This window comes from Aedes albopictus, chromosome 3 (genome assembly GCF_035046485.1).
Source record: "Aedes albopictus strain Foshan chromosome 3, AalbF5, whole genome shotgun sequence".
NCBI lineage: Eukaryota > Metazoa > Arthropoda > Insecta > Diptera > Culicidae > Aedes > Aedes albopictus.
Window position 1 is genome coordinate 63,294,437 of NC_085138.1, and position 25,239 is coordinate 63,319,675.

A 25,239-nucleotide genomic window follows, 5' to 3' on the forward strand; every position below is an offset into this window, starting at 1 on the left:
CGTCATTAGGGTGACCAACTTTCAGATAGAATGGTCCTAAAAAACGAGGTTTTTGAAAAAAAAATTAAATCATGACTTTTGAACCAGTTGACCGATTTTTTTTTTTTTGTTTGAAAGCTGTTGAATTGTTTTGCCACTATATCGTTTTTCTATAGAATACAGCCATGGGCTAGTGGATAAACTTCAGTTAGTAAAAAAATGCCAGTAAATTCGCCTGCTGCTGAGTGATAATTTTCCAAGAATTGCTTCAGACATTCCTTCAGAAGTTCCTTCTGAATTCCTCCATAAATTCCTTTTGATTTTCCTACGGAAGTTTCTTCTCAGACTCCTTTCAGAGTTCTTTCTAAGATTCATTCACGAGCTCCTTCTTTAATTCCTCCAGGAGTGCCTACAGAGATTGATCTAAGAGTTCTTTCTAAACTTTCTGCAGAAGTTCCTTCGAGGGACCCCCAAGAGTTCGTACAAAAAATACTCAAGCAGTTTTTTCTGGTGATCCTCCAGGAATTATTTCTGGGAATCCTCAAGAAGTTTCTTCTTGGATTTGTCAAGAAGTTCTTTAGAATAACCTTTATTAGAAGTCCTCCAGAAATTCGTTCTGGAAATTCTTCAAAAGTTTCTTCTGTGATTTCTCAAGGAGTACTTTCTGACATTCCTGAATGGGTTTCTTGGATTCCGCCGGGAATTACTACTCGGGATTTTCTTAACGAATACCTCCTGAAATTCCTCCTGGGAATCTTCCAAAGTTTTTCAAGATTGACCAAAAGTTGCTTCTGGGATTTATCCAAAAGTTCCCTCAAAGATTCATCATTCTGGGAATTTCAATCGTGATTTCTTCCGAAATTCATTCCTTCTTTTTAGGATTTCTTCAAAAGTCTTCTGAGATGTCTCCTTTGAAAATTCCAAAATTTCTCCAGGAATCCCTTCTACGAATTTTCCCAGTAATTATTTCCTTTTTTTATCTGTATTAACGAGATTTTTAGCCCTAGGCTAGTTCATCTCGGGATCCACGCTTTACTTCCCTTCCGAAGGAAGAACTCACATTTTGTGAGTTTGTCGGGAGTGGGATTCGATCCCAGGTCCTCGGCGTGATAATCAAGTGTTCTAACCATCACACCAGGTCTGCTCCACAGCAATTATTTCCTGAATTCATCAAGGAGTTTCTTCTGTAATTCCTCAAGGAGTTCCTTCTGGGATTTCTCAAATAGTTTCTTCTGAGATGTCTTCAAGAATTCTTTCTGGGAACGATCCAGGAGTTTTTTCTGGATTTCCCAAAAAATTCTTGTGGAGTTTTTCATTAGCTCTTATCGCGATTACTCCAGGAACTCCTTCTAGAATTCCTTAATGAATTTCTCCCATACTTTCTTCTGGGATTCCTTCAGGATTTTCTTAGGAGATTGCACCATAAGTTTCTTGGAGTTTCCTTCTGAAAAATATTCCAGATTTTTTTAGAAATTCCTTCCGGAATTACTTAGGGATTGCAACCCGGCGTTCCTCTTCCATTCCCCAAAATGTTTTTATGGAATATCTACAGCAGTTTTGTATAAAGTCCTCCAGATGTTCGTTCTGGATTCCCTTCAAAATCTCCTTCTAAGATAACATTTCTCAAGGATTTTCTTCTGGGAATTCCGCTAAAGTATTTCTGAGGACATTAAAATAACTTCCCTGAAGGATCCGTTTTAGAAATCTCAGAAGGGATTCCTGTAGGTATCACAAAAATAATTCCTAAAGGGTTCCTGGTACTCCTGAATGCTTGCCAGATGGAACCTCTTTATAAATTTTAGAAAAAAAAATACTGAAGGAATCACAACAGAGGGAACTTCTAAAGGATTCCAGTATAGATCCCTGGGGAAATATAAATTGCATCACTCAAATAAAATTGCTTTGGAGTTTTCCACAGTTACTCCAGAATTTCCCCGCAAACTCAGGAAACTTCTCGAAAAATCTCAGAAGGCTTTTGAAGAAATCATAAAAGAAGAGAGTAAAGGAACTTCTGGAGAAATATCGGAAGAAATCAAGGTTGAAATTCCCAAAAAGAACAATGTTTGAAGTAAGCAACTTCTGGTCAATCTTGGAAAATCTTGGATAAATCCCAGTAGGAACTTCAGGAGGAACTCCTGAGGGAATCCTCGAAGGAGTTTCTGGAGAAATCCTTGAAAGACTTTAAGAAACTCCTTGAGGAATCTCAGAAAGAACTCCTTGAAAAATCACAGAAGATTTTTCTGAAGCATTCCCAGAAGGAACTGTTCGAGGAATTCTCAAAAATGGAATGGTCTCCAGTTAGCCTAGTGGTTAAGGCTATGGATCGCCAATCCAGAGACGGCGGGTTCGATTCCCGTTCCAGTCGAGTAAATTTTCTCGACTCCCTGGGCATAGTGTATCATTGTACTTGCCTCACAATATACAAATTCATGTAATGGCAGGCAAAGAAAGCCCTTCAATTAATAACTGTGGAAGTGCTCAAGGAACACTAAGTTGAAGCTAGGCAGGCCAAGTCCCAGTGGGGACGTAGAGCCATAAAGAAGAAGAAGAAGAAGAAGAAAAGGAATTTCTTGACAGATCCCAGATTTTGTATTATGGATTCCCAGAATTAATTGATGGAGGAGCACCAGAAGAAACTGCTGGAGTAATTTCAGCAGAAACTCCTCCGGGTCACTCGAAGGAATTTCTGGAGGAATCCTAGAAAGAACTCTTAGATCAATCTCTGAAGGTACTCCTGGAGGAATTCCAGATTGAGCTTCTGGATGAATCTCAAAAAGAACTCTAGGAGGAATCTGAGAAGAAACTTCCGTATGAAAAGCAGAAGGAATTTATGGAGGTGTTCAGAAGGAATTTCTATTGGAATGCCTGAAGCAATTCTTGGAGGATTATCACACTGCAACAGGCGAATTCGTTGGTATTTTTTTACTAACTGAAGTTTTGCAGTAGCCAGTAGCCCATGGCTACTATATACGTAAAACCAGAAAAAATGGAGAAGTAATTGGAGAAGAAATTTTTAAAGTAATTTTCGAGAATTTTCAGAGTCATTGTCAGATAAACTGTCCGAGAATCCCCAAACGAATTTTTTAGGAGTTACTGGAGAAATAAAAAAAGGGAAAAGAAAAAAAGGAAAAAAAAATAAGAGAAAGAAAAGAAATGCTTGAGAAATTACTGAAGCGATTGGTGAAAAAACTCCTGAAAATAATCCGAAGGATTTCCGATGAAATTAAAGAAAGGTTGCTAAAGAAAATATTTAAAAAAATACCGAAGAAGTTTCCAAAGTAATTATTGATGAAATTTTCAAGGGAAGTGTCGAAAGATTTTCCGAACGAAACACCAAGCGCATTAACATAGAAAAATTCAAAGAAAATTTACTTGTTTCAAGGGAATAAGCTGAATTTTTCAATGGAATTGATCAATCAGTATGAATAGTTCCTTACCCAGGTTCACTAAGTTTTGAAATTCAGGATTCAAACATTCCTACAATCTGAGTACGAAGAAGAAGTCTAAAATTATCAGTATGTTCAAAATAACATAATTTTTCGTGAAGCCGTCATATTTTTGGAATTTTTTAATGCTTTTCAAAACAATCCTAAAAATGTGAAAATTACTTTCAAAACTATTTAAGAGATTGGAAATTTGCCAAGTTGCTGAAAAGGTACCTCGCATCAGACGATCACAGAAACACTGATTTTTATGGGAAATAAGCCGCATCCTGATGTATATAACTCAGTTCCGCTTGCAAGGTTCGGACATCATTATGGCAGTGTAGTTGTTTGTTATTCCGTAGAAGTCAAAATGAATGTAAATTGGTGAGCTCTTCCATATTATTATTACCTTAGCTAATAGACTACTATGACTCCACTTTACATATTCTTATCTTTGCTCAAAAATTAAAGCTACGGCAAGTGATTTAATCTAATTAATCGGCACCCCAGCAGTGAAATTATACAAAACCTATCATTAAGCATGACGTTATTTATAATGCTCCATAGCCGTAACATAAAAAAGCTGCCAATTTCCAACACTACGATTTGGAAATGATTTGTACTTTGTTTCTTGTAAAATAATCGGAATTTAATTCGAAGAAACATTTTCGATACTTCTTATCAATGGATTACATCACCGACCAAAGGAGACTCCCATATCCCATCCATCCCCATTTTGAAGCACGCTTCTCGTGTTGGTTATGGAGGTACTCTAGGTCTAGAGTAGCAACAATTATCATACTCTAGCATTTCTTTCCCTGCCTAACTGACTGTCGCTTTTTGGATTCGACTGCGATAGATTTTAGCTTGAAAATGGCTTTTCCAATCTTGACAAAATTCAAATACAGCTATTTAATCTTGCACAAGATTAAAAAGCTGTATTTGAATTTTGTCAAGACTGGAAGAGCCATTTTCAAGCTTAAACTGACTGTCAAGCATCAGTAGGTCGGCTTCAAAGGCACGTTCTCCTCCGTTTGTAAAATCTGTACCATTGAACACAGACTGACTGTAAGGACACCAGCTAATACACGATCGCATATGCTGTTGAATGAGATGCTAAAATGGAGATATTATGAGTACACTTTACACGCGGTTAAATGGAAGCATGTACTGCCGTTCTACGCATAATTGTCCCATGTTATATGGGATTCCCATATAACATGGGACAATTATGCGTAGGACGGCAGTGTACGCATATGGCCTCCACTTTAGCATCCCATTCTATATCATATACGACTTCGACATGCCGCATATACTCTAGAACTATGGCGAAAATTTAGAAAATCATTATTCATTAACCTTATTTATGAAACTAGTACCTACCGTTTATGATTTTGATTCCATCGGCAAAAATTGATTAATTCAGTAACAAATTTTGAAAACGACGTATAATCAATGCTACACCATTGATTATACGTCGTTTCCAAAATTTGTTACTGAATTAAGTCATAATATCATAACCTTTGTACCTTAGAATCATGACGAAAATGTATGAAATCGTAAATCATATTTATAAAACTGGTAGTGGTCATTTATGATTCTGATATTATGGCGATAGACAAAAAGTGGTAAGTGGCGCTTACATCCTGCTGCCGAAGATCCTCAACGGGACGCTTATTTCACACTGCTATTCAGAAAATCTTAACACAAGAGGAATATTCAGTTTAGAGTTAATTACACACTACTTTAAATATATTTAAAAAAATACTTTGTCGTACTGCGAAACACAACTAATCGGAATGGTCATGAAAAAAAAAACAAACTTGTTTTTGGGTGCATGGTTTTATGATTTTATGACTCAGCAGCATGGTTCCATGACGCAGCATCATACTGTTTGATAATATGATGAATCATGAAGTAATACTTTTTCGTTACAGTGAGTATTGATGTACCTCATATTTTTCGGAAAAAGTATTGTATTGTATTGTATTTAATTTATCAAATTAAAAAAAATCAAAATTTTCTAAAAATCTTTGCAATATTTTTTCTTGTTTTTACTAAATGACGTTACAACCACAAAATAAGTAACATATCTAACTTATCATACCTTGTTCTTCTCCTCATTTCAGACGGAAATTGCCAAACGCCTGAACGCACTCATAGGACAGCTCCTGCCGTTCCTCGCCACCGAACACCAGCAGCAGGTGGCCCAGGCAGTGGAACGAGCGAAACAGGTCACAATGCCGGAGCTGAATGCCATAATCGGGGTAAGTTACCCATCGCCATCAGTTAACGGTGACAAACCTGCGTAAACCCCAATCGGAAGATTTTGGTTTTTGGTATTTCTTCCCTCCTTTTTGGTTTTGTGTTCTTATTTTTCAACCTAGGATTCTGGAATGCTAGCTCCAGTTGTGATTTTCAAGTTTCACACTCAATTGGATGTATGCTTTAGTTTCCAAAATCTGCTCCGACATGGTAGGCAGCTATTTTTCCTGGCTGGTAGCAATCGATTCCAAGTTTGGTTTTTGGACTTTTGTACCATTTTCTGTTCTTTCACATCCCGTAACGAGTGTTTCGGTTTGATTTAAACCAAAATTGAATTCCTTTTCTCTTTTTCTTCTCTTGTAACTTCTGTACCTTTGGGCGATGATTGTCTCCTCTGCGTGCGTGAAAAAAAAACCTGAGAAACTCTCCTATGTTGTTCAACCAAAGCAGCAACACCAACAGCAGGGAATTCAGCAACTGTTAGTAAGTGATCGAATCAACTCGTTTCGGTGCACGAGCCGATATTGTTTTTTTTTTCGTTAACACTGCATAAATACCATAAATCAATCAAATGCACCTCCACCGAACAAATAATCTTAATGTCATTACACGTTGCTGTCCATCTGTGTTTAACCTTCCTTGTTGTTTCATCACGTGTTATGGAGTCTTCCGAAGCAGCGATTCTCAACTATATTACGGGACGGTTCATGAATAGCGGGTCTAGAGGCAATTATTAAAAAAAAGAAAAAAATCGTTCAAAAAAACAATAAAATAGAAATGCACGTTGAAATTGAATTCTAAAGAGATAAAATTGAATGTCCCAAGAACAGTGCACATAATGTCTACAAACAAACCTAGAGTAAATTAAAAAAAAGGAAAAATATAAAAAAACGCAATTTTCACTACAAACGTTTTTTTACTTACAAACTTAAGTTTGTAAGTTATAAATTTTTATTTTTATTTTTTGTAACTGAAACGTGACCAATACGGTAAAAAACCAGCACCTTACTATTCCATGAACACTAATGCCAACTCATCTGGTAAAGTGTCTTTGGTAAAATATAATAATAATATTGAAAATTTTTATTCCATGAACCGTTAGTTGAGAATCACTCTAAGGACTAATATCTTTCATTCGCCTGTTTTAACACTCCCATGTCAGTGTCGTTTACGTCGAATAATTACAATCCAACCATTATTCTTGTTTGCATTTTCCCAACTTCACTCGATGTTGTTTTTCTGCCACACCGCCGCCTTCCCCATTATCACAAAGTATCCGAACCAGAAACACTTTATTTTAATTTTGCTCCAAATTAATCAGCTCAATCTGTGTCCACTTTTCTCGGTTTTATTTCATTCTCTCCATTCAGTTTGTTTGCATCCATTTGAGTTTGTGTGCCTGTGTATGTTTACTTGTTTTATCGCTGAGTGTGTTCATTATTTTCATTAATTGATCGTATCGCTTGACGTCTCGCGTGAGGATTTCATTTTTGGTTACTTCCCTTACTCCAGCATGCATTTCCTGTAGCCGTACCAATCCGCATAAAAATCCCCACACGTTATTCCACATCACCACATGTACCGAACTGACGATCGCTTCCGCAAGCTCCCTATTAGTGTGTGATTCTGCCACACAATCAACCGCGAAAAGCTGTCAACCTCCTTCCTCTAGTCCTCCCCAGTTCAGATGACCGTTATCTCCCACTCACCCTAATATTCGATAACAACCTCTCAACTCTGTCATGGATCATGTTAAATTGTATCACACAATCAGGGTAAACTTACCAGTTATGGACGTAAAGAACCAGTTGTGCACGGTGTTATTGAGTTACCCATTCTACACGTACGTTCTCACTGATGTTGAGTAAAATAACAAGGATGGAGACGCATGGTGTTTCTGTTTATGAGAGGCCTAAACTGCTTTTCAAAAAACTTTAAAAAAAACTTTACATTGGACCTAATATAAAACACTCCATCCATAATAGGCGCACTTTTCCTACACGGGCGTGAAAAATCAACCACTTGTGCAAAACAGTCCTCCCTGTTGCTGCACTGGGCCCAATCAAAACCACTAAATACATTAATGAGGTGAAGCCGTGAAAATTTTTCCAGTGTGGCGGACTTGTCACCACACTTGTGAGCGAGTGAACTGAACTGCATCCATAGATATGTGTACGGTCGGGTATTCTATAGGATGTTGCCATTTACTTTAGGTCTATCTCAGTTTGCCAGCTATCTAGCATAAAACGACGTTGTTAATTTATTCATTTTTTTTTTGTTGAGTGTGGTTTGGAGGGTTTAATATAAAAACTGAACCTAATTGATTGGTAGACAACCTCAAAATCACAATAGTAGTCTGGTGATGGTTACCAACGTCTTTTAGAAGACTCAACTGTACATATATCGAAGCTCATCAATCGGATCTATAGAGAATGTGATAGGCAGGCAGGCAGGTGAGCAGACCGATAACTATATTGCTATCAATCAACATGTGGCTTATTGAAGTTTAATTAGCCGTATATCTGACATATTTGACCTCACGGTTTGTGAGCTATTTATATACTGGTTGGACCGTGAAGAGGAGTATACCACAAATGGTTCCAGTTTCGAAATAATGTTGCTTGAAATTGTTTCGATATGCTTTCAGCTGGTCACAGTTTATTGTGTAACTCATACTGAGATTTTCTTTTTTTTTTTTTTGAAGCCGGATCATTTTGGCGATGGTGTTGCATTGCAACCTCGCTGGCCTCGAACACGTATTCTATTATCGGTTTCATCGTCGGGGTATATATGACTCCTCCGGCCCCAAAGGGTTTAAACTATTGATTAACTACGCATTCGAATCTTTTTTAGAGCATTTCCAGCCCAAAACACGAAAAAAAATGTAATTTTGACTAGATATTTTTCAATTTTAATGATATTTTGTACATGCGCTATATTTAGTGAATTACCTACTTTTGTATCAACACAAAACCATTGTTCATCTTCTAACTTTTGGAAAGAGTGTTCTTTAAAAAAATATAACTCGAATTGTTAGATTGTAATGATGTTTCAGGATATTTGAAGGACTTTTATAAAAAAAACTACACTGAGAGTAATATTTATCGCGGATCTATGTTAGATGTCATATAATTTCAATTTCATCATAATTTAACCCATGGATTTTTTTTCTGCAGAAAAAAATTATTTCAGCCTCAAAATTTGCCTAGTAGCCCAGGATTGTAAATGCTTTTCACTATGTTTTCTCAAATTTCTATTATCAATTTATTTTCAACACAAGCCAAAGCAAACGATTTTTAAAATTTGTTATATTGCAAATGAGTCTTCAAATCATTAGAACTTGATAAAACCATGCATATTTTTTCCAATCATCTAACCACCTAAGTTACAGCGAATTTAAAAGAAAAATTAAAAAAAATATTTTATAGGACCTTGTTAATGTAATTCGAGATTATTTTTACTGATTTACAGTTTCAATCAATAAAGGATATAACATTTAATTGAGTCCAAGTTTTTTTTTGATTCACTTCAACTTTAGTTCGATGTAGGCGTTACGCAACACAGAGTGCGATTAATTTGAACACAAATAATTTGAGCACCCCTGCGAAATACCCAGCATTTTTTTAAAGCTAGATGTAGGACTATGCTGTTATAGACTAATTTGTAACACCAGTGCGGAGATGTCTTTCGAAGAGGATAGCAGCATTTATCATCCCAGCTAGGTTACCGAATTAGTAAGTACATAAATAAAGGGCGAACACGATAATATTGCCACACAGAAAATATTGTATAACTTTTGATTGTGTTCGTCAAAATAGCTAATTTTTTGACCATGAATAGTATATTATGTGTAGCTAATACCATAAAATTTTCATTAAAATCGGTTGAGTATTGGCGGAGATATCGTTGAAACAAGGAAATTGCCACTTGAGAATCTTGTGCAAACAAACATTTTGGAAAATATCTCTTTTTTGCCGTTTCAACGCTGGCGCCAAAAATACTAAACCGATTTTAATGAAAATTTTTATAAACGTAAAGTATGTATGTAGAAGTAGTTTGTCAAAATTTCATTCAATTTGATCATACCGTTAAAAAGTTATAGCCGTAAATGTCGCACTATGTCACAATAAGTAGATGTGGTTTTTGGTATAGTGAAATTCAAACTGCTCTTACTTTGAAAGTACTCAACAAAAATGGCTGAAATTTTCACTGTAAACAGTTTAACACAATAATTTGGGCGGTATTTTCGACTGGATGTCACCTGGTATCTTCAATTGTAATGGCTCGGCAGTCTTATTAAAGAATTAAGCGAACTACAATGTTCTTGCTCCAGCGAGAATTAAGCGAGAACATTGTAGTTCGCTTAATTCTTTAATAAGACTGCCGAACCATTACAATTGAAGATACCAGAAGTTAACACAATAATTTTACACTGTCAAAGTTTTATAAAAATCGGGACAGTGTTACCAGTTCTACAGTCAAAATAGTGCACGCGGAACTAAAAATGGTCAAAAAGTACCTAAAATTTACCTTGAAGCGATTTGAGCTTTGGATATTTACTGGAAAAATACTGAACCGATTTCGATCAAATTTTTACCACTTTTTTTTTTACCATTTCGTTTATTTGTGAGGCTCACTTGCTTAATTGAAAGCTCTACCGAGCCGATTATCGTTTTAACAAAGTTTTGTTATTAAAAAGCTAATCACAATATTCAATAAAACGTTCTGCGGGCAACCTTCTTTTTGGGAAGAGAACCAGAATTTGAGCTCGAATTTGCAAACTGTTTCCGCCGTTCCTTCGCAGTCTGGTTTTCGATGGCTTCCTTAATCGCATAAGCGACCTCCTCTAATTTCTCCATATTTTCCTTACATAGAATATCCTTTTGCGGGGCTGATCCGGTTGCACAAGCGTGTGCCTGTGTCTGCTCTGTTTCTCCAGTCTCCGGGGGAGTTTCCAGCAATTCTTCGTCCAGGACTTCGATTACTTCGTCAGCCGATACCTCCGCCAAATGCTCTTCTTCCGATGCTCTTTGGATTCCGGAGACCACTGTGGCATACGATACTACCGATGACACATGCGATTCCTCGTTTTGTTTCCTATTCCGCGGTTTCCGCTGTGGGCAGCTGTCTCTTCGATGACCTGTTTTGTGACATGAAAAACAAGTATCTTTCAAGCCATCATAAAACACATTGGCTTTTCGACCCGCCACATCGATTGATGGGGGGATATCATGTTCCACATCTATAAACACTCCACGCACTCCAGTACAAACATGGTCGAGGCCCAAATTCACGGGAAATTTCTCCCGCACTATTCTGTCTATCTTCCCGTATTCTCCGAGAACTGATAACAGAGCACCGTCCGACAGTTCCGGCGGCAAGTCGAATATGCGAACGTACTGCATATTCATGCCCGCCACAGTCATGCGCACCTCCACTGATCTTCCACTACTGTAGACAAAAGATCGCGGTTCCGCATTTTTGCTGAGCGAGTCCATCATGGCATCATGGGATGAAAACTTGATGAACAGCGATCGGTCGTTTGCTGTTTTGTACGCTGTCTCCATCAGCGCCACATTCGTGTTTAATTGCTTAATAAAGCCAGCAATCTCAACCCACGACGGACGTGGGCTTGTCGCAGGGAACCGAAATTGAACGGTGTTTTCTATCATCACTTCGCCCATGCCGATGATAATTGGATGCTGCTTCCAACGCACAGAAAGCACCACCGGCCCGAGACAAGTGTGAACCACCGACAATAGAAAAAATCTATAACGCACGCGCTTCGAACAAAGCGATCCCGAACTGCAGAGCGCACGTTTGTCTCCGTCTGTACTTGACGACAGCAGCGGTCGAACTCAAATTTTTACCACTTAATTGATACTATGTTAAGAATATCGAGTAAAATTTTCAAACGTTTTGATGAGGTAACAAAAAAGTTATAGCCCAAGTAATTTTTTGTAATGGGTGCACAAATTTTCTAAAATCTCATTTTATGATATCGACAATATATGCGCCAATACTCAACCGATTTTAATGAAAATTTTATTATACTAGCTACACATAATATACTATTCATGGTCAAAAAATTAGCTATTTTGACGAACGCAATCAAAAGTTATACAACATTTTCTGTGTGGCAATATTATCGTGTTCGCCCTTTATATGTGTATATTGAATGTTTTTAATAAATGTGCCTATTTTAGCTTTTTAGCTGACCAAATTAAATATGTGTCTGCTGCAAGAGTCGGTACGATCTCTTCCACCCTCATCTCCCGCAATAGTAGGAAAAAAATGCAAATTCAAATAAAAAATCCCAAAAAAATATTTTGCTTTGTTTTAAAAATTGATGAAGAATAAAAATTCGTGAAAAAATATTTAGAAGAATTTGACCATTTTGGATAATCGGCAAATTTTAAGGCAGCTTTCTATAGAAAGATAATAAAAACGAAGGGTAAGGTTTTTGGAAAATCAAAATTGTATTACATCTAACATGTTCTTCTTCTTTGTGGTTCTACGTCCCCACTGGGACTTGACCTGCCTCGCTTCAACTTAGTGTTCTTTGAGCACTTCCACAGTTATTGATTGAAGGGCTTTCTTTGCCTGCCATTGCATGAATTTGTATTGTATTGTGAGGCAAGTACAATGATACACTATGCCCAGGGAGATGAAAAAATTGTCCCAACCGGAACGGGAATCGAACCCGCCGTCTCCGGATTGGCGATCCATAGCCTTAACCACTAGGCTAACTGGAGACCCTACATCTAACATGTATCTGCGATGAATATTACTCCCAGTGTATTTTTTTTTTCTAAAAACTTCTAAAAGATCTAAATCATTTCAAACTAACAAACCATTTTCAAGCTATACTTTTTTGAAAAACATTATTAGGTTATTATTTTATACGCCCTTTTAAAAAGTTTCTTTTTATTTTTCAAAGTCATTTTGGAATCATGGAAAATTGTCGAAAGGCATCTCCTTTCCATATAATAGTGAAACTACTTGAAGGACTTCCTTTTCTATAAACCTTCCTATAGACCTAGACCTATTAAACCTGCATCACCTATTAAATGCATCACGTTGGGAATAGCTCAGTGACGTAGTGTACAGTTTGGTTCAAAATGACCCTAATGCACAAGGAAAGTTAAAGAAATCCATCCTTCAAGAGTTTGGGATGAAAATTTAGAAAATCTGAGAAATGATCATCCTATGAGGGAATTTCTGAGGAAAAATAAATAAATGAATCTTTTCATCTATTCATAAGCAATTTCAAAAAACTATGTTATTTTTCAATCTTTGAAAGATCTTAGGGAAAAATATCTACTAGAAATTACTTAACAAAATGTTGTTATGCAGGTATTTCTCCATTTTCGTAAGGTATATTTTTAACCTTAAGGAATCATCGGGAAATTTTAAGAAAGATTTACTAGAATATTTGTTGACGGAATGAATGGATAAATTAAAAAACAGAAAAAAAATCCAGAAGAAAACATTGCAAAAAATCTTGCTCAAAAATTGGAATGCAAGATCTGACTTAGCCTAGTGGTTCTGGAGGAGAATGTGCCTCTGGAGCCAACCTACTGATAGCCTAGTGGTTAAGGCTATGGATCGCCAATCCGGAGACGGCGGATTCGATTCCCGTTCCGGTCGGGAAAAGTTTCTCGACTCCCTGGGCATAGTGTATAATTGTATTTGCCTCACAATATACAAATGCATGCAATGGAAGGCAATAAAAAGCCCTTCAATTAATAACTGTGGAAGTGCTCATAGAACACAAAATTGAAGCGAGGCAGGCCAAGTCCCAGTGGGGACGTAGAGCCATAAAGAAGAAGAAGAAGATCTGACTCAACAAGATCCAAGGATTAAGTCTATGAATTGGGGGTTGTTATTTCTCAAAATTACAAAAAAAAAACAAAATATACTAATTAAGTTTTTGTTCTCAGATCATTTCCAATTGTAGTTCTCTCTCGGATAAAGAATATTTTTTGGAAATCTTTGAATGGTTTCTGGAAGTATTGAGCATGAGCATGAGCATAGATGACCGTACAATTCGTAGTTGCTACTCCGTGATTGACCAGAACAATCGACATTGCACAAGGAACCAACAAACGGAGCTTGGGAGTAGCTACCGTTCTCAATGTGCAACTTCGAGAATTCCCGACTTTATTAAGTCAATAACGGCGCCGGCCACGTCCTTACGGTCATCGAGGAAGGGAAGGATTGTTAGTGTGACGTGCGTTGCTACTAGAGACCGAGATCACCTCATCTTCTCCACGCTTGTCACGGGAAGGAGTTTTTGTTAGTAGGGAAAAGTTACATGATTTGGGTTCACTTTGGTAAGTGATATGATTCATGCAACCTGTATTAGGAGAAATAACTGTTTCCATTTTGACTACAAATATTACACATGTCGACACCGAGGATGACGAACCATTCAAATTATTTTATAAATGCATAAAGAAAGAAAAAAAAATATTTAATATGTAACAAAATGGGATTTGGGAATTTAGGTCGACACTTGGAGTGACGAACCTGCCAATATTTGTTGGGTGAAATGTAAAAAAAATAGGTCCAGTTTTTAATTATATTTTGTTAAATTTTATGTAATATATTTTGTTTAATTTTATGTATTTTTTTGTTTAATTTTATGAATTATATATAAGATTAGTTTATTAATTAATATGGAACGAACTCACCGATAAACGTCTATTCGCGTGTCCAGCGATTATGTGCTCCAACTCCGCGTAGCATTTTGCCATTGACTGGCATCATCACGACGAATAGCACTGAAGTGGGAACGACAACGCGCACAGAATAAACCGACGACGACGACGCGGCCGCCGAAGTGGGAAAATAATCGGAATTTTACCACCGGCTGGCACCATCGCGACGAACCACACTGAACTGGGGACGACAACGCGCACAGAATAAACCGAGGACGACGACGCGGTCTAGCCGAAGTGGGAAAATAATCGGAATTTTACCACCGGCTGGCATCATCGCGACTACAACGCGCAAAGAATAAACCGACGACGACGACGCGGCCGCCGAAGTGGGAAAATATTCGGAATTTTACCACCGGCTGGCATCATCGCGACGAACCACACTGAACTCACTGAATGGTTTCTGGAAGTATTTTGTCAAAAGTGCTGGAAGATTTTTTAAAACGGAATCAACCAAAAAATGGAATTTAGGGTTTTTTTTTAAACCAGAAGGAGAATTTTTCTAACAAAACTAGAAATATCATTAGATAGATTCCAGCAAGAAATCATTTTTCAAAAGTTACTGAAAATGTGTAGAAACGGCTATCTCAGTCTTAATTTACTGACGATTTATTTTATTCTATCCGAAGATTCGGCCATGGGTTTTGGCCATTTTTAAGGGAATAATTGTCTATCGTCCTTATCCTTGTTACAATTTGCATTTGCGTTAGTCATTTTATCCGGGTCACTGCCATTTTGTACAATTTTAGGGCAATTCAAAAGATAAGCAATAACCCGGATAAATTGACAAACGCAAATGCAAATTGTAACAAGGACAAGGACGACAGATAATTTTTCCCTTGAAAAGGCCAAAACCCATGGCCGAAACGTCGGGTAGAATAAAATAAATCATCAGTACATTAACCCTTCAGGACGCGCGCTGTTGTAAAAAGTATAACGCTACCAAAAAACCTCGCTTGTCGTATACAACGCGAGTGCGGTGCAGTTTCGGTTGCTTGATGGCGCTTTTTGAAAGGTTAAGACTGAGATAGCCATTTCTACGCAATAACATCCAGTTCCAGTTGAAAAATCCCAAATCAGTTATTTAAAAGGGAATAACGTATGCTTGTTTTGAGATTTAGAGAGGGTGCAAAAGCATCAAAGTAGAATTTATGAGAAATAAAAATATACTTCCGCTTTGCCCAGGATTGAAAGTGGAACTTACACTTTAATTGTCATAACTTTCAGAATTTATACCCGATTTTCATCTTTGTTCTTCTTTTTGAAACTGATTTGGAAATAATCTTGTATAACATCAATTTTTTGAAAAGTCACGTAAAACATGTTTTTTATTTTAGAATTTATTAAACTCTTTCCTTTTTTTATTTTAACCCTCTAATACCCAACCCAGCCTTTAGACGGGGTATAGTTTGAGCATTTTTGTAATTTTTGTTTCGTGGAAAATCAAAACTTTTATATTTTTGGCTGATATTTAGGAATGTTTTGTATATCTCAAAATGGTTTTGGTGTATTTTAAAGTGTATTTACATTTTTGAAAAATATTGAAAAATTGATGTTTTAGTTACCTTTTGAAGTCATTGTTTGCTTGTATTGAATCGCTACAATTAACATTTTTTTAATTTTCCCAAATCATTCTACGCTAGTTTAATAGTTTAAGGAATTCGAATACACTCTAAAATTATTTTCCTTTAAATTACACGGAAAAAAATTTAATATGAAAAAAAAATAAAAATTTTTCAACAATAATCATAAAATCTTAAAATGCATCTCAAAAAATCCGTACCCCAAATAGGCTTCCAGGAAAAATATAAAAGTGTGGAGATGTTCAAAATTAAAAATTAGAAAAATCAAAAACTGAAATTCACGAAATCGAGAATTAAAAAGAATCATCTTCTAAAACATGTTTAAATCGATTTTAGATGACGAAAAATGATATTTCAGGCCAAACATTTCAATAGGTCCTATCTGCATTTGAGAGGCTCTCTTTGTTCACTTTCTCTTTCAATCATTACAACTTTTCAACTACTTTTGCAGTACAAATCGAAAGACGATTGTTTTGACCATCGTTCTATGCAATAAACAGCTGAGATATTAACGAATGAGAGAGAAACCAAAGAGAGCCTCTCTTCTGCAGATTGGACCGTAATCGCCCAATACCAATCAAGCTGTGCTTGGACAAGCAACCACTAGATGGCGATAGTGAGCAAAACGTTAAACAGAAACAAAAACGATACGAGCGCCGCGAGTGGCCAATTGACCTACTACCAAATATTTGAATCCACCGTTCAAAAGATGTTCGATGGAGTGCGAGTAGTGTGTGACGTCTGTTTCTCTGTGGTAAAAGTTTAAATTTTAGGAATATGCTGAATTGAAAAACAAATAATAAGTTGAAAATGCAAACAAAAGTTTATGTAGAGAAGCATTTTCCTCATTGTTCCATAGCCCAAAATATGATGCTGAGTATCTGATTTTATGAAAAACACCAAAAATTTTTGGTCAAAAAAAGGTACGTATGCTTGTTTTTACAGTTTTTGGTAAAAAGCTTAAAAAAATATATCCTAAAGAATAGTTTGAAGACAATAAAAATATCTAAACACGTTAAAGATTTGAGCAGACAACCAGTTGCAAAATTATCGAGCTAAAAATTTAACTTTTAGCAAAAATTAAGAGAAAAAACAGTGGAATGGACATGGTGTTAAAATACTTGACTCGCGAGGACCTGGGATCGAATCCCACTCACGAGAAACTCGCTAAATGTGAGTTCTTCCTTCGGAAGGGAAGTATAGCGTAGGTTCCGAGATGAACTAGCCTAGGGCCAAAAATCTCGTTAATACAGATAAAAAAACTTACAAGTCATTCAACTCATGACTTTTTTTTCTTATTAACGTGTATTTCAACTAATTCTACACTTACAAAAAATCAATCAATTCAAACTTAATTTCGAAGAAAATCATGCTAAGTGCATGAAAATTAGTTGATAATAATTAAAGTGAAAGCATCTTTTTATTACATAATTATTCAATTTTGCAGCTTTTGCGCCATAGTTGAAATTTAATATTACTCCAACATGTAGGATTCTCTTTTGATGTTGTTTGAATTAAGAAGAGCTCAATTTTTCACAAACTTCCTAAAAATTTACCGCACCTTAATGGATAAAATATTTTTAGAGTTATTTCAGCAAACTAAACCTCACTTAAACCTAACCAAAAACTTTATGAGCTTGCGTAAACTCCTGAAATCTGTTAAGAAATTGTAAAATAATTCTTAATAATTGTATTTTCTTAAAATTTCTAATCTTGAAAATTCACTGTGTAGCAAATTTTATTAACGATTTTCTCAAATTTTTAAAACTTTTATTTCTTCCGGAACAAATTTTCTAAAATTTTAGAAATTGGTATTTCTTTCGGATTAAATTTAAGGATTCTCCTAATGAACCAGTATAATTCTAGAAAATGAAAGAATGTCTTGCACGAATCTCGTCAAAAGAGCGAATTCATTTTCGCTATGTTTTATTCTTGAAGAGGATTTTAAGATGTAAATCTCAGAATTTATTTTTTTAATACATTTCTGGGAAAAATTAGGCCGTTACAAATATTTATTCCACTGTTTGTCCCACTACTCTTTGGCTGGTCAAGGGGAGGGATAAAAATAATAAAGCATTTTATCTGAAAAATATTAAAAGCTCATCGGATTTGTTAAAGATTTTTTGATAAATATTTTTTATCTGTCCCCTCAAAATGCAAAATCCAGCCAAAAATTTTTCAAGGGGGGGGGGCAAAAAGTCAAAATTAAACCTGTATCAGCCTTACCTGAGCGATTGCTCGGTTGTGTTCTAACCAAAAATTAAGCTCCATCGAAAAAAAATGGTCGAGAAATTACGAAAGACGTGAAGTGAGTAACAGAGTGCAACTATCTTTTTGAAAATTTCTTGATGAATTTGGATCACTTCCTCGAGAGCATATGCAGGGATGTTTAGTGAAATCTTCAATAAATCTTTGGAGAAAGTACGAAGTAACCTTTGAAAGAACACTTGAACTACACTAGGATCTGACGATTTCTTCATGCATTTCCTGAAAGTGCCTTTATGTGGATTGCAGAGTGAACCTTCAGAAAAATTTCTAAATTTTCGGAAAAGTTATAAAAAGTTTCAAAATTCTAATAAAAATCTTCGGACGAAATTGGGAAAAAAAATCTGAAGAAGTCCCCGTTTATTCAAATATGTCATGATTGTAAAATTCTTCAAAGAGATACACAGATCTCTGAAGTACTTTTGGTGAACTTGATGAAGGACATATAGATAGTCTGTGACAGAAATTTGTTGAGAATTGAGAATTGCTGAGTAATCCTGTGATAAATTTATGGAAAAAGATAAGCACTCATCATTGTGCAAGTTCTAGAAGAAAACTCTGAGTTTTTTACAAGAATTTTATGACATTCTGTTAGTTTCCTAATTCCTTAGTTGAGATATTTATAGCATTTAATAAAATAATTTTCTGAGAACTATTCAATTATTCTAAAAAAAACCCGTCAAAAACCTTAAGGTTCTTAAGGATGTTTTGGAAGAATTCCTCTGAGTTTACTAAGAGCGTCCTTGATGAAATCTTTAGAGTATTTGTTTTGTATATAGCTACAATGGAACTTTGACAATTAGAGTAATGATAATGAAGCTGGGCGTGTTAGTGGAATACCTGTAAGTTAAAAGAAAATCGGAATAAGTACTGTTCCTCATAACCCCACTGAGAATTCGTCGAGAACAAGTCGAGTCAAGTACGAGACACTGAATAGGACCTAACAGTTGTGGTCGAAATACGTATCTATCAAAGGATGCAAATTCTTAGTGAAATTAGAAGGAACAGTAATTACCCCAAATATCTTTTTACTTATTTAGAGCAAACAAAAACTGGTATAACGTAAATGATTTTTTTAATTTGTAAAACATAAACTTTTCTAGTCAATCTCGTGTGGTGTGCGATGTAAACTAAATGCCCTTCAAAAATAATCAAAATCAGGCCAATAAAACCGAAGTTATGATGCTACCCCTTCCCAAACCCAACAACCGCAACCTCTGACGAGCGCTAAAATCCCACTCATCCCCGCGCGAAGAAAGAAAGCAAAGCCATCATCGCCATCATTCTCGGTCGTAGGTTGCTGTCGCGTCGTCCTTGTCGTCGTCCTCATCGTTATCTCCACACCACCGACCTCGAATAATCCTTGGAGAGACTCCACCGCACTTCTCTATTGACTCCCGGTGGAGCACTCCAGCACCGGCATCAGTTAGCAGCTGCTTGCTTGCGCCATCATCAGATGATGAGATGAGAGCGAGCGGAAAAGACAAGAAACAACGAGCAGCATTCAAAAGCAGATCTTGTGAGGAAGTGGGCTCTTTTGTGTGTGCTTGCTTTACTACCCCAACGGTACTACTCCGGGTACGGTTGGGTGGTGCTGTGGTGGTGGTGCCGAGGACCAAGGCATCTGTCTGATCTATCCTGCAAACATTGTAAGACTCGAGTACAAGCGCTGCTGCTGCTCCTGGGGAGAGCGGGAGTGAGCTTTCCATCAGTAGACTCGGAGTCGGTTCGGTTCGGGTCGGAGTGAGTGAGTGAGTGCTACACTGCTACTGATGAGGCTAAAGTGATTTCAAGACTTTTGCCTTCTCATCCCACCACCCACAGAAGGCAAGGATTCCAAAGAGCGACGCGGGAGTGTGATGTTTGGGAGAGAGTTAGAAGAGCGACGAGGTGGTGGGTGGTTACGGTGGTAAAGTGAGCCATAAATGTGAAGCGTTTCGTGTTCTTTGGGTGTCGACTGACTGGTTGTTGTTGGTTGGCTTGGCAGCATACTATAGCTCCTCGGTCGTTTCGTAGCCAAGGAGCGAAGGAATCTTACTGCATTGTATCCACGTCTCCTAATGGTATGGTATGGACTGAACGACGGACCGACCGACCGACCAACCAAGCGAGCGACGATATAGTCACGAAGGAAAATGATTATGTGCTTTTGGTGGTGCCAGAGAGTTTGGGAAATTGTGTGTTCGGGGAGTGGGGCGATGTGCAAACATGGCAAGAAGGATAATAGAGAAACTTATGGAACGTGATGATGTTGTTAATTAAATGTTGAATGCGGACCAAGTGTGGGGAATCTTTTATTTGGGATAGGGGAATTTGCTGATAGCTGGGTGTGATGAGCTATCTGGGGGCAGGGAGATGACTCTACAGTGGAGGCGATGAGCTTTGATGTGAACCATAAAGTGTTTAGTGATAGGGTTATCGGGAAAATTGCTTGGGTACGGTGGAGGCTGATAAAGAGCTTGAGAGGACGTGAGGGTGGGAATCAGTTGGCATGATATTATAACTTGAGATCATATATGTGAAGCATACATGTACATATGTACAGTGTACACTCCGACCTTAATTTACGTCCACTATCTGGGCGGCGTAAACCAAATTGGACGTAAATTCAGAATACTTACCTTTTTTTCATGTGTACTTTACATACTAGATGCAATTTAACCTTCTCCATGTGTTCAGCAAATCTTGAGTGCTGTCCATGTGTTCAGCAAATCTTGAGTGCTATCACGCGTTTCACGTATTCCCTATTTGGAATAATGATCTCAGATGACAACACTGATCGATATACATACGACCGTCCAATCACTTCTCTTATCTAGGGAAGGAAAGCAGATAGAAATGTGTTGTCTTCGGCACAAAGTTGCTCAGAAGGGCAAGATCATTCTGGTTATTCACCAATTAGTTGATGATTTCGCCGCTAGGTGGTACTAGTTATCGAGTATAGCTCTAGACTTCTCTATCTCGATATCGAAACCAGATAGTAATATGTCGTCTTCGATAAAGTTGTTAGAATGACAAGAACAGTCTGGTGACTCTCTATTTGGTTGATGATCTTACCAGTAGGTGGCGCTAGTTATCAAGAAAATTTTTAGGCTCATTTAACTTGGGACTCAGAGTAAATAGAAAAGAGTCGTTTTCAGCGAAGTTCTTCAGAAGGACAACAATACTTTGGTGATTTACCAAATCGTTGGTGATTCTGCCGCCAGGTCGCGCTAGTTATCAAGTAAAGTTTTAGACTTATTTATCTCAGAATCCAAAGCAGATAGAAAAGTGTCGTCTTCGGCAAAGTTAATCAGAAGGACAAGACCATTCTGTTTGTTCACCATTAGTTGGTGATTTCGCCTCTAGATGGCGGTAGTTTTCAAGTTATGTTTTAGACTTCTCTGCCTCGGGATCTAAAACAGATAAAAAAAGTGTGGTCTTCGGCAAAGTTGTTGAGAAGGACAAGAACATTCTGGTGATTCACCAATTGGTTATGTCACATTTTCCCCAAAACCATGCGCTCGAATTCCAAACGCCCGAATGACAAATACCAGAAAGTAACAAACGTCCGAAAGTCATTCACTCCAATATAACATTCTCCCGGATGTAACAGCCCAAGTATTAGAACTAGCTGAATAACAATATGTTAAACTAAAATTTGCTTAACCCATATCCGCATCCTATTTATAGGACAGATGCCCCGAACGCCCAGCGTCCTATAAATAGGACAGAACTTTTGATGTGAATATCTCCAGAATTACGCAAAATTTTAGAATACTTTCATCAGAGCAGATGTTCTCCACACTCATACCTTGCTCATAGTGGGCAATATAGTTTGTGACTGGTTCACTATACTGAACGGCGGCTTGCGGTGAAAATTACTATCTGAGTTCGTTTCAATTCAACAGTATTATGTTTTCAATTTTACCATGGACTCTATTTTCAATTAAAAAAAAGTTACCGTTGGCAACCGGATTCGAACCAAGAACCTTGACATCACCAGGCTTGCACGCTACCACTCAGCTATCGAACCGGTTGATGTGAGAAAAAACAAAATATATGTGTTTATATGTTTGTCTATTTGTATGTTTATATGTATGTACGTATGTATGTCGGAACATAGGCATAACTCTGGAATGTGTCAAGAAATTTCAATTAAATTTGGCATACACATTCTTTAGGATGTAGAGGTGGTAGTAGGGGTATTGGAATTCAAGATGGCGGCTTAGGTTCCAAGAAGGCGGAATATATGCTTTTTAACGGCAATGCTGCTTTGGATATCATACAATAAGGGTACATTTCGATCGGGCTTCATAAGTAGAACTAAAAATGAATATCCGACGCCATTTTGAAATCCAAGATGGCGGACCATATCCAATATGGCGGCCATGGCATGGTACTTCGAACTCTGATACCATGCTATATGAGTATCTATCGATCGGGCTTCATGAGTAGAAGACAAAAATCGATATTTGACCCTATTTCGAATTTCAAGATGGCGGACCATATCCAAGATGGCGGTATCAGAAGTCAAAAATCGATATTTGACCCTATTTCGAATTTCAAGATGACGAACCATATCCAAGATGGCGGCCACGGAATGAGAGTTTAAGCTATGATACCATGCAATATGAGTATCGATCGGGCTTCATGATTAGAACTCAAAAATGAATATCCAACGCCATTTTGAAATCCAAGATGGCGGACCATATCCAAGATTGCGGCCACAGTATGGTAGTTTGAGCTATGATACCATGCAATATGGGTATCTTTCGATCGGGCTTTATGAGAAAAAGGGTAGAGGGTCATGGTAGTTGGTATGGTAGCGGGTAGGGTAAACGGTGGAGCAGACGGTCGGGTAGAGGGTTTGGGTGAAGGATAGAGTAGAGGGAGTGGAGTAGAAGGTTAAAGTAGAGGATAGGGTAAACGGTAGGGAAAAGGGTAGGATAGAGAGTAGGATTGAGGGTAGGAAGGTTAGGATAGAGAGTAGTGTAGATGGTACGATTAAGCACAATAGAGACTAGAGGGTACGGTAATGGATAGGGCAGTGGTTATTGTAGAGCAGATGGTAGGGATGAAGGTTATGATAGAGCGTAGGATAGAGGGGTGTAATAGAGGGCAAAAAAGACAGTAAGGTAGAGGCTAGAGGGTAGGGTGAAGAATTGAGATGAGATTAGATGAGCTGAGGTTTTTTTTCGAGATACCTTCAGGAATTCTTTCCAGGATTTCTTCAGGTATTCCTTTCGAGAATCTTCCCAGGTTTATTCCCGGAATTCCTTCAGATATTGCTTTCGAGATTGCTGTACGGATTGAGCCGGAGTTTTTTTCAGGGATTTTTGCGGGGGTTGCTTTGGAAAATCCTGAAAGGATTCTTTTAGTTCTTGCATACCCACGTGTACAAGTGCTAGTCTTCGCTTAGTGTTTTATGAGAACTTCCACAGTAGTAGTAGTAGTAGTAGTAGTTGAGAGTATATTTCCAGAGAACAGCGATTTTTTCATTATTTTCCACAATTTCTAAAGATCCATGGTGTCTCCTCAGATTTCCTTCCAAGAATTGACTAATGATTCATTCGGGTGTTTTTTTTTTGGAATTACCCTAGGAACCCTCTCTGAAATGTTTCTCTACGGACTTCTGCCCAGGATTCTTCCAAGGATTCGTTCAGGATCTTCTCCAGATTTTCCTGACTGGATTTCTTCTGAGATTCATTCCAAGGTCTGGTTTTCTTTAATTATTCCTCGCGTAATCCTTCAGGGATGGTTTTCAGAACTCTTTCAATGATTACTTCAGGAATAATTTGGGATGTTCCAGAGTATGACCTAGAGTTCTCTCAGGATTCCTGCAAGGGGGATTCTTTCCGGGGTTTCTTGGATGATTCTTCCTGGAAATTATTATTTTTTTAGGATAGATTATTTTTGAGATACTTCCATGGATTATTTCAAGGATTCTTCTCTTGAGAATTCTTGGAAGATTTTCTTGGGAATCCACCAGCAATGATTTTCAGGATTTCTCCAAGGATCACTTCTTTTGTACCTCCAAGGGATTCTCGCGATTCAAGAAGAATTCTATCTCTTCTGGGCTTAATCCAATAATTATTCCCGTAATTTTTCCAAAGATTCATCTTAAACATTCTGCTTACGAATGTGATTTTTATTGAAAAAAAAGTACCATTTCAGTTGCACATCCTTATGCGACGTATGGTTTACTGAACCGGCACTTCTTCATGGGCCTACAACCAACAATGACGTCTACTTAAACTATGCTGAAGAAGATAATATTTTGCATGCATTCATATGTATAGCAATACATGATTCTATTTGAACAGTGTTGCCATCTTACATAAGAAATAATGATATCACTGGTTGACCTTTGTTGTCCTTTCGAACTTTACTGAACATGTGTATTTTTAGAAAACTATCCAATTATTGAAATGGACGTTAATCAAAATTTTTGACGTAAAAAGTGGACGTAAATGAATTCGGTGTAAAAAATAAACAGATGTAAAATAAGGTTGGAGTGCATTGTATTTTATGCACAAATGCTCAAGATGTATTTTTGACCTCGCAGTTCATAGATACTAGAGATAAGCAATCATATCCAGAGTCGTAGAAAACACCCGGATCAGTAAGTCAGCCGAGGTTCACTCGTTCACATGGCTCAGTGAGACAGCCCAAGAAGTGATTTTAGAACTCAACCCGAACCCAAACGTGGTGAACTGATGATTTTTTCAAAAGGGTATAAGCACTAGACTTCGTCACTCTTCCAGTCTTCACCTTCGCCATACAAACTCTATTTTTTTTTGTATGAAGGGGCAAAGATTAGAGCAGCATTTTGGGGGCGAAGTCTAGTGCTTTTATCCTATTCGTTGAGTAAATACTACTAAATATTACTAAATTAATGTACGAGTTCACCAAAAACAATCATCCATGAGTCTAGTGAAGAACATACTCGAAAGAAAATAACAGACAATACCCATTATCTGGGATTGTAAATACCCACCGGGTTTGATGCTCATCGTT

The 25,239-nt window shown here is 37.3% G+C and overlaps 1 protein-coding gene across 14 annotated transcripts in view; it reads left to right on the forward strand.

Annotated features, from left to right (window-relative positions):
* Nucleotides 1-25,239, forward strand: part of LOC109413694 (protein groucho) — a 354,109-nt gene that overhangs the window by 278,978 nt on the left and 49,892 nt on the right. For 5 of the 14 annotated variants that reach the window (XM_062861076.1, XM_062861080.1, XM_062861078.1 and 2 more), the window contains exons 5-6: nucleotides 5,534-5,671; nucleotides 6,120-6,152. In XM_062861076.1, coding sequence (XP_062717060.1) covers nucleotides 5,534-5,671; nucleotides 6,120-6,152 — 171 coding nt within the window. Of the gene's footprint in view, nucleotides 1-5,533; nucleotides 5,672-6,116; nucleotides 6,153-25,239 lie in introns of all 14 variants that reach the window. The other 9 variants (XM_062861082.1, XM_062861085.1, XM_062861083.1 and 6 more) reach the window with 2 other exon arrangements.